The sequence below is a fragment of the Amphiprion ocellaris genome, chromosome 8 (assembly GCF_022539595.1).
Source record: "Amphiprion ocellaris isolate individual 3 ecotype Okinawa chromosome 8, ASM2253959v1, whole genome shotgun sequence".
In the NCBI taxonomy this organism is placed as follows: Eukaryota; Metazoa; Chordata; class Actinopteri; family Pomacentridae; genus Amphiprion; species Amphiprion ocellaris.
In genome coordinates, this window is record NC_072773.1 from 32,441,936 (window position 1) to 32,456,572 (window position 14,637).

The window sequence follows — 14,637 nt, forward strand, 5'->3', positions numbered from 1 at the left end:
GATAATATCTATTTTATATCTATCTTTTTTGGGGGATATATGTAGATGTGTATGCGATTTTCTTTTTTTTAAAAGTTTTTTTTTAACATAAAATATTGCTAAAATACATTTGCAATTTTTTTGTTAGAAAGTCAGAACTTTTTCTTAATTCATTTTTAATATTTTCTCTCTCTATATATATGTTATTTCAATAGATGAGATTGTTAAATTCAAGTTTTATACTGTAATTATACCTCAAAAATAGATGCAATTATGACAAGAGATAAATCAATTTTCTTTTTTCAAAGATTTTTTTTACATAAAATATCATTAAAACACATTTGCAAATTTATTGCAACTTTACAAATATTTGCTTTTTATCAAATAAATGAAACAGCGAAGCAGTTACATTCAAGTTTACTATTGTAAACATTGTTTTAAATTAAATAATCCAGTTTCCACTGTGTTCTCAAGGACTGCACAAGGAAGCACATATGACGTCTTTCCTGAATAAGCTGAAGATGCCAAACAGCTCCAGTGCCACATGATTCCCAGTCTCTCAGTTATTTGGACATGACGTTTTTGTTTGGCGTTATCATCTAATCACTGAGAAATCACGTGCAGAAACACAATCATCTCCACCGCCCCTGTTACCATCTGAGTCAAACATTACTGTTACCATCTGAGTCAAACATTATTCAGCATAATAAAAGCTTAATACATTTAGCAAGATAATGTGACCTTTACCAATGGCTTTCTTACTGAACATAAAATATGGTGTTAATACTGTGAGTCTTAAGCCTTGTTTCTTGCAGCCTCTTGTTGATGGATTCTGTTAATGTGTTTTCTTCAAAAGTTAGCTTGAGGCCTCTTGGCTCACCATCTTGCATGATTTCTGCTGGCTGTCCCAAAACGGTGAGGCTTCAGTGCTCCTGCTGACGGGGCAGAAATGGCTGAATGTAATTATGTGGCCGCTGCATTGGAGGAATCCATCACCTGAGCAGCAGCAGGGTAATGTCCTGCTGACTAACCCACGGGTACGCTCCCCCTCCTCCCCTCTAATTCCTCTATCTTAGCCTCTCCTCCTCTCGTGCTCATATTTCTCTCCTCACAGCTTAAATCACAACCCGCCCGCCTCCACTGACAACCAGCTGCCCATCACCGTCCCAGTATGCACGTAGGCAAACACCAGTCCAAGTTTATGAATGCAGAATTATTTACTAGAGTCACATCTTATCGCTTACACACACACATACACACATACACACACACACACACACACACACACACACACACACACACACATACATGCACGTGTAAGGAATCTTCAGTCTTGTTCAAAGTGAGGCTGACATAAATACTAGATCCCATTATTTGTAACAAATATCCACTTTACAGCTGCTGTAAATCTGCAAATGAGCTGGAACCCAAATAGAGATCAGAGCCAGTGTCGCAGCACCCTGATGTACGATATAACAGCTGCTATAATTCAGGGACATCAAGACCCATTACAACTATTCTGGCATATGTACAAAGAATGTGCAATAAATGTGAAAATCATGCTGATTGAAGATATAAGGTGCTACAATTGCTGATATTTACAAGAAAGGTGCAAAATTGTTGGTATTTGCAATGAAGGTACAAAATATTGCTGATATTACAGAGCCAATGATGAGCATATAGGCTGGGTCAGGATGATTGGTTTTATATATTTGTAGTTTATTTTGGGGGGTTTTTGTCAGTGTGGATGCATTTGTGCTGCGCAGCGATAGTTGACGACGGCTGTCACAGTGCACGGCATCAAGACACACATATCTCAATATAATATAATGAACATCATCTCCCTCCCTATAAATGCTTTACATGATGCCCCGTCCCCGTGGTAATTTTGGTAAACTCATTATACAGCTTTGATTTTGATTCGTTTTGTCTTGGGTCCTTCAGACAGACAAATAATTCAGGGTTTCATTGCACCTGTGCCCTTGTGTCTCACAAAGAAGTGCCAGATTCATTTTAGTTCAAATCCATTTCATCACTTTCTGATCTGCTCTCCACAGCAAGTGATGAAATTGCTATGGAAATCAACTCAGTGGTGTTTTGTTATATATTGTTGCTATCATGTTTTTGTTATTTTGAACTACTTGAGTCATGAATACTGATGGAAAGGCAAATGTGGAGTCAAATGCTGCACAACAGCTACAGCAAGCCTTCATCAGCTGCCATCTGGATGAGTAAGATGACGAAGCTTCAGAACAGACAGGCAGGGAGGGGAGATGTTTGACATGAGGAGGGAGCAGAGGGGGGAGGGAGGGGAGAGAGTTGGGTGGGGGGTCGCATGTGGATAAAGAGAGGGAGATGCTGAGGCTCCTCTCTAAGGAGTTCTGGGAACCTTCATGACCGGCTGAAGAGTCGGGGATCCAGCGTGAGGTGCCCGAGAGTCTGTTTCGTGGTTGCTGTTGCTCACTGTTGAGGGCGTTGAGAGAGTCCACTTCTCCTGTTGCTGTCATGAGCTTCAGGGTGGTGCTGCTGTCCTTCCTGCTGGTGTCTCTGAGCTGCTCCAGAGGAGCCGTCATCACAGGGGTGAGTGACAACTTTCTGGTTCAGTTGCTCAATGTTAAATATGATATTTTATTAGTTTACCAGTTTTTCAGAGGTGTGTCTAATCAGTCTAAATTATCAGTTAAATTCAATCAAATCCAATTTTATTTGTCACATACACAGTTGTACGATGCATAGTGAAATGTTTTGTGCACCTGATCCTGCTTGTACATACAGTGACAGCACACAGAGGAGGGAATGGTAAAAAGAAAAAAACAAGACAAGAGCATACAAAACACAGAGCCTGCATAGATATAAACAATATATACAGACAAAAGTCTAACAATATTTACAACTGAGTATGAAGATTAAAATATAAAATGACTGTAGTCTTGTTGTTGTGATGTTTAATAATATAAGAAGAGAGTGTTTATGTAGTTCTTATAAAATGTGCAAAGTATGAATGTGTGTTTATGTCATGTGCAATATGTGGTGTGAGTGTAGTGTGTATGTTGTGTGCAATATGGATGTGCGTCCAGTAAAGTCCTTTTGAGTTCTTGATCAGAATTACTCTAATTTTTCCTTTGAACATACTGTCAAGTTTAAAATAACATTTTCCCTTGTTGTTATCCACTCATTCTGTAACTGTTTTCTTTCTTCTTCTTTTATAATGTATATTAAGAAACTGTGATTTAAATATGAATCCTAGAATTATTTACTAGAGTTGCAACTATCATTGCAGATCAGTTTGTCTTCAAGGTTTATATACACTTTGTTTTCAAAGATTATCAGTTGTTAATATCTAAACCATGCATTTTGTAGCATGTATAATACTGTAAGATGCTAATCAGACGTATTCTGAGTCCAAGCCAATGTCCTCAAACTGCCTTGTTCAGTCTGAAATTAAACTAAATATGCAAAGATTTGAAATCTGCAGCAACATAAAACAGAGAAAAGAAGAAAATTCAACTGTTGGACAAGTTTGATAGATAAATAAACAATGGGTGGATTACCCAAATTATTTGCTCTTGATCATATATATATATATATATATGTGTGTGTGTGTGTGTGTGTGTCTGTGTGTGTATGTATATACACATATATATTATATTATATATGATTACAAATTACAATCAAGAGTCCACATCCTCCTCCGCTGGAAAAACCAGAGGAAATTATCTCAGTCCTCTGACTGATATTCATTTGTAAATGGATTAGGGAGATGACAGGCAAAGGATGAATTGGCTTTAAGTGTACAAACATGAGAAGGTATCTCTGTCGCAACAAGTAAAAATGCAACGGTTTGAAGCCTGATAGTCTAGCTCTATCAACATGAACAAAAATAAAATTGACTGACTGGCATTAAAAAAACGTTCTGTGTCTCTCTGGTCCTTTTATTCCTTCCTGTCTGTACCTCCACCGTCTCGTCTGTCCATCTGCCCTGCAGGCCTGTGAGAGAGATGTGCAGTGTGGCTTCGGTCTCTGCTGTGCTGTCAGTCTGTGGCTGAGGGGTCTGAGGATGTGCGTCCCCAGAGGAGTGGAAGGGGATGAATGCCACCCCTTCAGCCACAAGGTGGGCAGAAAAAAATGAAGTCGATAATCTTCCTGCGTCACAAACACACGCAGTCGAATGCCTTTTCCCTTCCTTCCCACTCTTGTTTTGAAAAATCCAGATTGCATCAAGTGCTGGCAGATCGGCTGAAGCTTTAGAAAAGCTGCTGATAAGTGCAGAGACTATTGATCTTCTCGACAGGGAATCAGAGTCGTTCATCTCTTTGATTATCTGGACGAGGCAACAATTAGTTCAGCTAACACCACATCCATCACTGAAATTCACACTTTTAAAGGATTTTTTTTTTTATATCTTGCAGCTCTAGGTGTCAGCTGATGAAGGATTTAAACTGTCAGATTATCCTCCCACACTCATTTCCTCCTGTCTCACTCGTCCAGGTGCCCTATGCAGGGAAAAGACAACACCACACCTGCCCTTGTCTCCCCCACTTGGTCTGCACCAGGTACGCCGACAGCAAGTACAGATGTACTGACGACTTCAAAAACATGGACTTTTAACCAAACATTGAGATGAAAACAGAATTTCAGAGGACAACTTGAACCGGATCAGAATCACCTTCACTGACTGTGTTCTACGTTTGTTCGCTTTGTGTTGAAATATGAAGTTGGGATTTTACTGATGCACTCAACAATCAAATGAAAAGAGATGTTAAGACAATTAAACTTATTAGCAAGAGCCTCTATAGACGTGAGACACTTTATAATAATTAAAGCCGATGTTACCCAGGAAGTTATTTGTGAACCATTAAAACATCTGCGTTTTTTTTTTCATGCTAATTTTATGTTAATTTATCAAGAGAAAATGTACGAGTGTTACTGTCAATAAAAATATAACAACACTATCGTCTGGTTCGTGCTCTGTGGAGGTTTTTCCATGTTTAATTTGTCTGTGACATAAAGTGGCTTTAATCGCAGTGTGATTATGATGAAGGTCACAAATCAAGAGTTAAACTCCGACCTTGTGCAACGTATCTGATTTGTGTAGGTGCCAGTCAAAGGTAAATTCAGGGGAACATTTTTAACAGTTTTTTTGTTTAGCTTTTTGAAAAGCAGACAAAAGTGGTTTAGCATAAAAAGTCCAAGGAGCTTTAACATATTAAAAAAAACTGAATGAAACAGCAATGTGACATCACGTTGCAGTTGTTAGAGAGAAAATGTCATTCATCTGAAAAGACGTGTGATAAAGGTTGAATGGTTTTTTGTCCTGTTTTGGGATCTTTTTTATGACACCAAAACCTTTTTCGTCTCTCTTATAGAAGGAAATTATAAGGGAATATGAATCACATGCTTATATTATTATTATTACTATTGATAATAGCAATTGTTTTGATATTAGAAGTGGTTTTATTACTAGAAACGCTGCATGAACTTTTGCTAATATGCAGATGACAGCTATATTTATCTATGAAGCCAGATGGATTAAATCAATTACTCAACTTAAATCATGTTTTAAGAACATAAAGATCTGGATTACCTGCAGTCTTCTTGGAAGATTCAAGAGCTTTTATTTGTGAGACGTTCATACAGTCTGTGCAGAGAAATAAAAGTGACTGTTCTCAAGGCAGTGCAATAAAAATAAGTGATAATTATAAGAACAATTTTTTAAAAAGCTATAGAAAATCTGAAAAAATGAGAATGTCATGAATAATAAAGAGGAGGTACTCAATTTAGACAAAACTGAAGTCTAAAAGACATTAATTTTAATTAACCATATGGTCACTCTGGATGACATTATTTTGACCTTCAGCGCTGTAAGGAACCTTTAACTGAGACATAAAACAGATCTCTAGAACATCCTTTTTGTCACCTGGGCAACACTGACAAAATCAGGACATCCTGTCTCAAGGTGATGCTGTAAAACCAGTGTAGGATTTTTTTTTTTTTTTATTTCTAGACTGGACTGTTATAATTCCTTACTACCAGAATGTCCCAATAACTCTCTAAAAAGCCTGCAGCTGATTCAAAATTCTGCAGCTAGAGCTTTAATAGGACATCATATTAGTTTTTCTTCATTTGTTCCGTGTAAAATCAAGAACAGAATCTTAAATCCATTTATTCTGTAGTCTTGCTTGATAGAGTTTTGAAATGGTTAACATAATAACTGATAGCAACCATTTTCCTGCCGATGAGGTTGCATTTTGAATACAGGATTTATATTTGAGTATGTTTCCATTGTGTATTGCAATAACGTAACAATGCTTTTCCCACCACTGTGCTTGGACTATAGTTACTTAAACATGTAAGATTAATTATGTCAACATAACATGAAATGAACGTTGCAATCAAAGTCAAACTAAAGTTTACGCTGGATTTTGAGTAAGCGTCTGCAAAGTCACTGAGTCACTGTTTTGTTATTCTTTGCTCACACCTCATGTCACTGTACCTTTGTTTTGTGTATTATTGCTATCAGATAACCCTGCCCAAGTCACCTCAGCCCACGCCTTTAGAAATGTCTGTGGAAAGTCTTTGTATCACCTGATCTGCATATCAACATGTGAAGTGTTGGTGAAGTCTAACTACTATTTAAAACTTACAGTTTATGAAAATAAACTGTTTTAGATCATAAAATCTGTCATCTGGGATTACGAATTAGAAGTATTCATGTTGCTTAACTCATCAGTACACCTGGGGTCCAACTGTTTGGTGTCCATGTGTACTCCAGCCAGACCCCAGCCAGACTGTGCATCTTTTTTCATGTATGTTTGTGTCATGTTGCTCTTGTGATGACTGCTTCAGTCGCACTGTGTTTCAGTTCAATTCAGGAGTTCTTACACTGATACTGAAAGCAATACACGTCAGTAATCATCAATAGTAATTTCAACGTCTTTTTCATATTTGTATCTATAGACCACACACATTTTAGGAAAATATATATTCAGAGGATATGGACAGGTACAGAAATGTGAAACAGATGAAATTCTACTGGTGTCCAGCTGGACCCCAAGCGTACAGATTAATAGGTTTTGCCGTGTACTGATGAGGGTTAAGCTGACTGAGAGCACTGCAACAGCAGGATTTCACTTCAGTAGTAGAAAAACATTTCAGTAAGTCATGGTTAAATTATATCCAGCCTAATTTCTCCTAATTAATATTATTTTAACACTATTTTAAGGAACGACATTCTATATAGTCACATAAAATTCAAGTCAGTTTTCTTTGAGGGGAATGACTGCTACGGAATAATTTCACAATTGTGTGTTAACAAGTTTATTGTAATATTTGCTCACTGATATGAACCCATTTGTCACCATATCACTCATTTCTTATCTTCAGCTGATACTTGATATCACGGTACGTAGAAGGGCATTTTGGCGACTCGACCTTGGTTTACAGTATATAAGGACTGGACTCTGCTGCTGGAACTTCACTCAACTGAGTCCAACAGCAAAGACATCAACATGAAGTTGCTCATCGTCCTCGCAGCCCTCGTGGCTTTCTCCGAGTGCCTCCATAAGTAAGTCTGACCTGGTTGGTTTAACAAAAGAAACCTGTTTCTTTACTTTCATTTTTCCTTTGACATTTTAAGCTTGACTTGGCTGAACTGTGGGAGACGGTCTCACCATGTCGGGGGTTCCTGAGGGGGAAATCTGAAGGCCATCTTGTTCTGTCTTACTTTGAATTGTCACACCTTTTAAACAAAGTTGAAAGTAGAGCTAACTTTTCTGTAGCTGTAAAATCCAGGACACGTGTGCATATTTTTTTTTCTGATTTTTTGCTCTCTTTACATTGTGTAGGATGCCCCTCATCAAGGGTAAGACCGCCAGGCAAACCCTGAAGGAGAAAGGCCTCTGGGAGGAGTACAGGAAGAAGCACCCGTACAGCCCGATGGTCAAGTTCCTCCAGACCGGTACTGAGTCCATGACCAACGATGCTGACGTACGTCCACACCAGCACAAAGCTTCGGACTGTTGTTTGCTGTTGCTATATATAAATAAGGTTACTGTTTATCTTGTGTCCCCTGTAGTTGTCCTACTATGGTGTGATCTCCATTGGCACCCCTCCTCAGTCCTTCACTGTCATCTTTGACAGCGGTTCCTCCAACCTGTGGGTTCCGTCAGTCTACTGCAATGACGAGGCCTGCCGTGAGTGTCACTTATACACTTTGAAAGTTTTGTTTTACACTGCTGTGCAAAGTGTGATGAAGTACAAATTAAGTTCACATCAAAGCTCCTTTTCTATTATATGCTGCCTTGTTCTTCATTTTTCTGCACAATGTTTATTTGGCAACTATTGTAACTTGTTATTTTGTAGAAAATTTTCAATTATCATGTATATATAGTTCATAGGTTATTAGAACGTGTCAAACTTTAGAATTAATTTAGTAATAATTCCCCACCAATAAAGCACAGACACAAGTTATTTTCCAGTAATACCACTTGCAGCTTTGTTACTACTTTTAAATTTTCTCTAATGGTTCATTTTGCTCTTACACTTTCCTATAGTTTGTTGTAGTGATAATTTTTCGAAAAGAAGATTAAAACACTTGTTTATTAAAAGTTTGTTAAGTTTCAGCGGTAGGAGGCTGAATGCAGTTGGTGCCTGATTAGAGGGAGTTCCAAGTTGCTTGACATTGTCATAAAGTTCAGATACCGTTTGTCTACAGAGAGCCACAACAAATTCAACCCTCAGCAGTCCTCCTCCTTCCAGTGGAACGGCCGGTCTCTGTCCATCCAGTATGGCACTGGCAGCATGACTGGATATCTGGGCAGCGACACTGTTGAGGTAATCCTAACCTCTGGAACAAAATGGATAGTCTATTTAGACTTCAAACGGGCGTGTCTCTGTGGTCTGTTGAACTGTGACTGACAGCTGTCTCATGTGTCCAGGTGGGTGGCATCTCTGTGGCCAACCAGGTGTTTGGACTGAGCCAGTCAGAGGCTCCTTTCATGGCCAGCATGCAGGCTGATGGCATCCTGGGATTGGCCTTCCAGTCCATTGCTTCTGACAATGTCGTGCCAGTCTTTGACAACATGATCAAGCAGGGACTGGTGTCTCAGCCCATGTTCTCCGTCTACTTGAGCGGGTACTGAAACAAGATGGAAATCTGTTGGTTGGGAGTCTGTGTACTGTTTTCTCTCTCGGTTTACATATGTTTGGTTTTGTTTCTCTTAGCAACGAGGCCCAGGGCAGCGAGGTGGTCTTTGGTGGTGTTGACAACAGCCACTACACTGGACAGATCACCTGGATCCCTCTGTCCTCTGCCACCTACTATCAGATCAGCATGGACAGGTACAAAGAAACGCATCCAAACATAGAGCAAAAGTGCTGGCAATCTTATCGTGAACCAACATGAGCTGCCTTAAGCCTCTTGTTTTGACTGTAATCCATGTCCTGCTGCTCCTCCTCTTAGTGTTACCATCAACGGACAGACCGTGGCTTGCTCTGGCGGCTGCCAGGCCATCATCGACACTGGTACCTCTGTGATCGTTGGCCCATCCAATGCCATCAGCAACATTAATTCCTGGATTGGAGCCTCAACCGACCAGTACGGAGATGTGAGTCATACTATGGTGCCATAACAGTTTGACGTACATTTTCCCTCTTTTCTGAACCCAGAGTAAACTGACATTTAATGCTCTGACGTCAAAACTCTCAAATAAAAATGATTAAATAGGACTTGGTTAGCTGCTTCAGCTGGAAACCTTTAAAATACCAATAAACACAACTTCTGTCACTACATGGTCTTCAACTTTGTTCTCCTAACAGAGCACCGTGAGCTGCCAGAACATTGGGAGCATGCCTTCTGTCACCTTCAATCTCAATGGAAACGCCTTCCCCGTCCCTGCATCTGCCTACGTCTCTCAGGTCAGTCAGACTATTGCTGGCACCAGAAAATGAAATTTGCTCCTGATAATCTGAGGGAATAAACCTTTTTGTCTCTTCTCTACACACAGAGCTCCTACGGTTGCAGCACTGGCTTTGGCCAGGGTGGTTTCTCCGATCTATGGATCCTGGGTGATGTCTTCATCAGGGAGTACTATGCCATCTTTGAACCCCAGGCTCAGTACATTGGTCTGGCCAAGTCTGTGTAATATGAGTGTGTATTTCCCTCTAGAGGGAGGTTGTGGAATACAGAGGTTTAAACATGTAGCTGCCTTTGCATTAAACATATTGAAGCAAATACGAGCCTTCTGTGCATTTGTGTGTGTGTGACAGTTTGACTTTAGTGCCTATCAACCACTATCCTACATCAGTACAGAAAGAACTTTGTGTTGTGCTGAAATGTCACAGGAAAAAAGAATCAGTCCAGTCCATTCATTCATTCGTTCATCCGCTCTTAAGATAAACTTGACCTTTAACAAAGGATACAAAAAATGGAAATCACCAGCTTTTTTTGTGCAAAGGAAGAACCGGCCAAGAACAAAGTATCAAGCGGCTCTCAGAATAGCCGAGGTGCAGGCTGCTGCTGTCGTTGTAATCGAAAAGAAACTGATAAGGACGAAGGCTGATATAACAAACGATAACCTGATGACATGATCTGACAACTCTGCTGCTGTCTCAGCCTGCGGACACGAGTGTTAAAAATCCAGAGAAAACACAAATCCATTAGTTTCACTATTCCTTTAATGCCATTATGATTTGATTTTTCATGTCAACAATAATTTTCACAAACTTCCATAAAGATTGGAACACAAACAAACAAAAAATGAATCAGTACAGTTGAAGCCAGTATATGATGGATCCTGCATTTCCATAAGGCAACCAACTGCATCTTTTTGTTGCATCGGTAAATGCTGTATGTTAGAAACTCTGCAAAGTAAACTGACAGTTAAAAACCCTTTAAAAAGACAAATCAAAAAGTATATTCAAATCTGAAATTGACTATCTGATTGCTAGTGTGGAGTACTCCACCATGCCAGCATGCTCTGAGTTGGGGGCCTCTGCTCGTGTTTTGTGGACGCTCAGGTTTGCATACACTTCATCAGGTTTCTGGTGCGCTCTGAAGTCCACGGTTGTGTAGACGATGCCGCTCATTTCCTAGAGGAGACAAACTTTGTCAACACAAGTCTGAAGCACAAACGCGTCTCATATTTAACCTGACAATGAGTCACGGAGTCTACATGTGTCCTGTTTTAGCGCCTACCGGGGCTTCTGGTTTCACTGACTCACACCGAGTTTCCCCATATTTGTCTGCAAAGAAAAACATCACATTGGTTAACTATTCTAAAAAAGACAAAGAAAAAGGAAGAGTGTATTTTTGTCAGAAACCCTGGCAGACAATCACATTTTTGCAATAATGAGTTGCAGAAAACTGCTTACCCGACTGTTTATATTTCGCCTTGACTCTGCAGCAAAAAACCCCAATAACTGAAGTGATAAAGATCATCACTGCTATAGACACGATGATAGCTAGAGGCAGACCAAAACTCCAGGGAACTCTGGAAAGACGATGGGAAGGAAAGGTTCAGATTAACCATTAATTTCAGCTTCATTTTGACCAGTGTGCAACAAAAAAAGTAGAAATCTGCAGTGTGAATACCCGCTGATGTCACTGTGGTCCTGAGCCAGGGCAGCCCCAGTGGAGTCTGGGAGTGTTGTGGAGGCGTTGGGGGCTTTGATGGTTGCTGTCACTGGAGGCTGAGACTGGCTGTGATGATGTGAAGCTTCTGCAATTGCAAGAAAATCAAATAAGACGCCTGAGTTCCTAAAAACAAAACCATGCTTATATACACTGAAATATAGAAGTATAACTATTAAGTAGGGATGTCCGATATTTGCTTTTTTGCCAATAACCGATATGCCGATATTGTCCAACTCTCAATTTTCACTTCCGATATCAACCGACACCAATATATGTGGGCTATTTAACTAATTTTAGGTAACATCACATATCTCCTGTCGTGGAATTAACACATCATGCCTAATTTTAGTGTGATGCCCCATTGGATGCATTCTCAAATGCAACTAGACTTTCCAAATGTAAACATTGTCTGTGCAAAATAAGAAAACTACTTCAGCTTAAGTTATGGAAAAATGCTATATTTATGACATATTTATTTCTCTTTAATTGTCTCGAACAACAGTTCACAATCTCACTCCATCCCTCTATGAGCTGATAAATGCAGTCAAAATCCAAGCATTATTTTATTGGTTTTCGTGATCGGCAAGAAAACCCCAATAACGATATTGATCAATATTACATTTCTATGCCAATATTGGCCTGATAATATCAGTGGGCTGACATCCCTACTATGAAGTAATAATACTAGGGGTGCAGATTTATTAAATACTCTTATAAATACATCTGACACACATTTATAACACATCATATCCATGAAAATTATAAAATACTTACCAAACACCTCCACATAGTAGTCTCTGTAGATGTGGTTTTGGGTTCCCAGCACCCCACATCTGTAAAAGCCTCCATCCCCAAATCGCACATTCGATATTTTAAATTCAATCCAGCCGTCCATCTCAGTTTTGGTAACTCTTCCTTTCAGTAACTCGCAGGTGTATCCTGCGCTGTCCAGCAGCTTGTAACATCCTCCCGGGTACAGTTTGCAGCAGGACTTGCTGTAGCTGTTGTAAAATGAAGGGAAGGAGAGCCTGAGCAAAATCTGTTCAAACTCCTCGATCCTCTGCTGCCCTTTCAGAAGAGGGATATCTGGAAAGAAAACATATTTTTAGCTAATTATTGTGCCCTTACGGACACTAGAGCGCAGAAAATTGCAAAATGTGACATTAGTTTTCTCATCTTACCTAATAAAAGTATAAAGATAAAAGAAAACTTCATCTTGACTGTGTCGTTCACTGGATCTAAACAGTGTTATTGCAGTGTTTCAGGACTGAAAGCTCCATGAGGAAGTTGTCCATGTGTCAGCTAGAGGACAGAGAAAGACATGTTGCTCACGAGGCCGTCGGCCCTTTTAGAACTGTTGCAGCACACTTCTATATTCCATTTTTAGTATCTTGAACAAACATGTTCACTGTTCCCATAATAGAGATGCAGAGGGACGTACAAAAGACGAGCAAAACCTGTTCAATATGGTAAAATAAAACAGCTCTGCTGAAAATTATGATCCCAACACGCTCATAAACAAGCTGACTGAATTTCATTAATTTTTACAATTGTGCGTGTGGTTGTGTTGTGGATTCATTACACCGTACATTTATTCTTGTCATTGCATCAACTTCCTGTCACAAGAACGTTGCCACCCTCTGGGATTTCCATTATCACATTATAATGCAATGTAACACAACATTATACATCATCAAAATGACTCCAGGGTTGCATCAACTCATTTATGGTCATGGAAAAAATTATTAGACCACCATTGTTTTCTTCAATTTCTTGTTCATTTTAATGCCTGGTACAACTAAAGGTACATTTATTTGGACTAACACAATGATACAAAAAATAGCTCATAAGAGTTTAATTTAAGAGCTGATATCAGACATTTTCCATGGTTTTCTTGATAATAACCAAAATCACTGAAGTTCCTACATCAACAGCTATGGCATTGTTCTGCCAAAAACAGCTTTTAGACATTCCATGTTTTCTTTTCTGTCAGTTTTAGTCACATGATCCACACAGGAGTTAGTTTTTGATTGCATAACCATTGTTTCTGATGACTGCAGTCATGCGTCTTGGCTGCTCTCCACCAGCTTCTGACATTGTTCTGCTGTCACAGCAGCCCATTCCTGTTGCACTAATTCAGATTAATTAGCTTTGTTTTGGGGCTTGCGGTTCTCCATTTTGCGTTTGATGATTTTCCACAGGTTTTCAGTTGGATTTAGATCTGGTGATTGAGCAGCCAAGGCATGGTTCTAATGTTCTGGTTCTCTATCCAGGCTTTAACTGACCTTGTCTTGTTGGAAAATCCAGTCATTGGAGGCAGGAAAGAGTTTTCCAGCTGATGGAAGAAGACTGTTATCAAGAGTAGCCCCAAACATGACCTGGTTCATTTGCCCTGTTCCACCCAGACTGAAACTACCCCAGATGGTCACTGATCCACCCCCATGTTTTACTGTAGGGGCAGACAGGCTTCCTCCTAACCAGTAAGTTGGCTGGAGTGGACATCAACTGAAAACTGGATCCATCCCTGAAGAGAACCTCAGTCCAATCATCAACAGTCCAATCCTTGTGATCCCAGCAAAGAGTAACCAACTTTTGTCTGCCTTTCCTTGATGAAGGGCTTCTTCCTGTCCTGTGTGACTTCAGACCGGCTTCAAGAAGTCACTTTCCAACTGTCCTTGCCGATCAAATCACATTTCTCCTCAGTGCCCGCTCATTTTTAAGGTTCCTGGAGGTCTGAGGATGATTCTTGACACAGAAACGGATGAGTGACAGTCAGCTGGTGGGTAGAAAGACGTTTCCTGACCAGCTAGCAGTTTGGTAGAACCATGTTGGGCTTGGTTTTTTTTGACGTAATGAACGGCTGTCTTGGAGATCTTCAGTTTTATTGCTACCTGTCTCTCACTAATGCAAATTTCCAGCAATGCCAAGATGGTTGCCTTTGTGGCTTCACATAATTCATTAGTGTTAGGCGTTATGTGAGAGCTGACAACTTCTGAGTTGTGCTGCGGCTTGAATGTCAGCAGGAA

At 39.8% G+C, this 14,637-nt stretch overlaps 3 protein-coding genes across 3 annotated transcripts; 2 read left to right on the forward strand and 1 right to left on the reverse strand.

The window, feature by feature from the left end:
* Positions 1–2,336: 2,336 nt before the first annotated feature.
* prok1 (prokineticin 1) lies at positions 2,337–4,928 on the forward strand. The gene is made up of 3 exons (XM_023292521.3): positions 2,337–2,559; positions 3,965–4,090; positions 4,468–4,928. Exons 1-3 carry the CDS (start codon positions 2,485–2,487, stop codon positions 4,585–4,587), a joined length of 321 nt encoding a protein of 106 aa, XP_023148289.1. The 5' UTR covers positions 2,337–2,484; the 3' UTR covers positions 4,588–4,928.
* A 2,470-nt stretch (positions 4,929–7,398) lies between these two features.
* On the forward strand, positions 7,399–10,210 carry LOC111583420 (pepsin A-like). The gene is made up of 9 exons (XM_023292508.3): positions 7,399–7,543; positions 7,824–7,965; positions 8,054–8,171; positions 8,693–8,811; positions 8,916–9,112; positions 9,202–9,318; positions 9,440–9,584; positions 9,796–9,894; positions 9,984–10,210. The coding sequence occupies exons 1-9, from the start codon at positions 7,488–7,490 to the stop codon at positions 10,119–10,121; spliced, it is 1,131 nt and encodes a 376-aa protein (XP_023148276.1). The 5' UTR covers positions 7,399–7,487; the 3' UTR covers positions 10,122–10,210.
* A 431-nt stretch (positions 10,211–10,641) lies between these two features.
* On the reverse strand, positions 10,642–12,931 carry LOC111583428 (uncharacterized). The gene is made up of 6 exons (XM_023292522.3): positions 12,793–12,931; positions 12,386–12,697; positions 11,570–11,696; positions 11,350–11,468; positions 11,174–11,220; positions 10,642–11,067 (listed from the first exon to the last, which is right to left on the reverse strand). The coding sequence occupies exons 1-6, from the start codon at positions 12,824–12,826 to the stop codon at positions 10,912–10,914; spliced, it is 795 nt and encodes a 264-aa protein (XP_023148290.1). The 5' UTR covers positions 12,827–12,931; the 3' UTR covers positions 10,642–10,911.
* Positions 12,932–14,637: the final 1,706 nt, after the last annotated feature.

Excerpts from the sequence above, each read along its gene's own strand:
- LOC111583428 (XM_023292522.3), bottom strand. The coding sequence starts at position 12,826 with ATGAAGTTTTCTTTTATCTTTATACTTTTATTAG. Across the intron at positions 12,698-12,792 it reads TATCTTTATACTTTTATTAG|ATATCCCTCTTCTGAAAGGG; the intron begins GTAAGATGAGAA and ends TTTTCTTTCCAG. Across the intron at positions 11,221-11,349 it reads GGCGAAATATAAACAGTCGG|ACAAATATGGGGAAACTCGG; the intron begins GTAAGCAGTTTT and ends TTTTCTTTGCAG.
- LOC111583420 (XM_023292508.3), top strand. The coding sequence starts at position 7,488 with ATGAAGTTGCTCATCGTCCTCGCAGCCCTCGTGGCTTTCTCCGAGTGC. Across the intron at positions 9,319-9,439 it reads TATCAGATCAGCATGGACAG|TGTTACCATCAACGGACAGA; the intron begins GTACAAAGAAAC and ends TCCTCCTCTTAG. Across the intron at positions 9,895-9,983 it reads CATCTGCCTACGTCTCTCAG|AGCTCCTACGGTTGCAGCAC; the intron begins GTCAGTCAGACT and ends CTCTACACACAG.
- prok1 (XM_023292521.3), top strand. The coding sequence starts at position 2,485 with ATGAGCTTCAGGGTGGTGCTGCTGTCCTTCCTGCTGGTGTCTCTGAGC. Across the intron at positions 2,560-3,964 it reads GAGGAGCCGTCATCACAGGG|GCCTGTGAGAGAGATGTGCA; the intron begins GTGAGTGACAAC and ends TCTGCCCTGCAG. Across the intron at positions 4,091-4,467 it reads GCCACCCCTTCAGCCACAAG|GTGCCCTATGCAGGGAAAAG; the intron begins GTGGGCAGAAAA and ends TCACTCGTCCAG.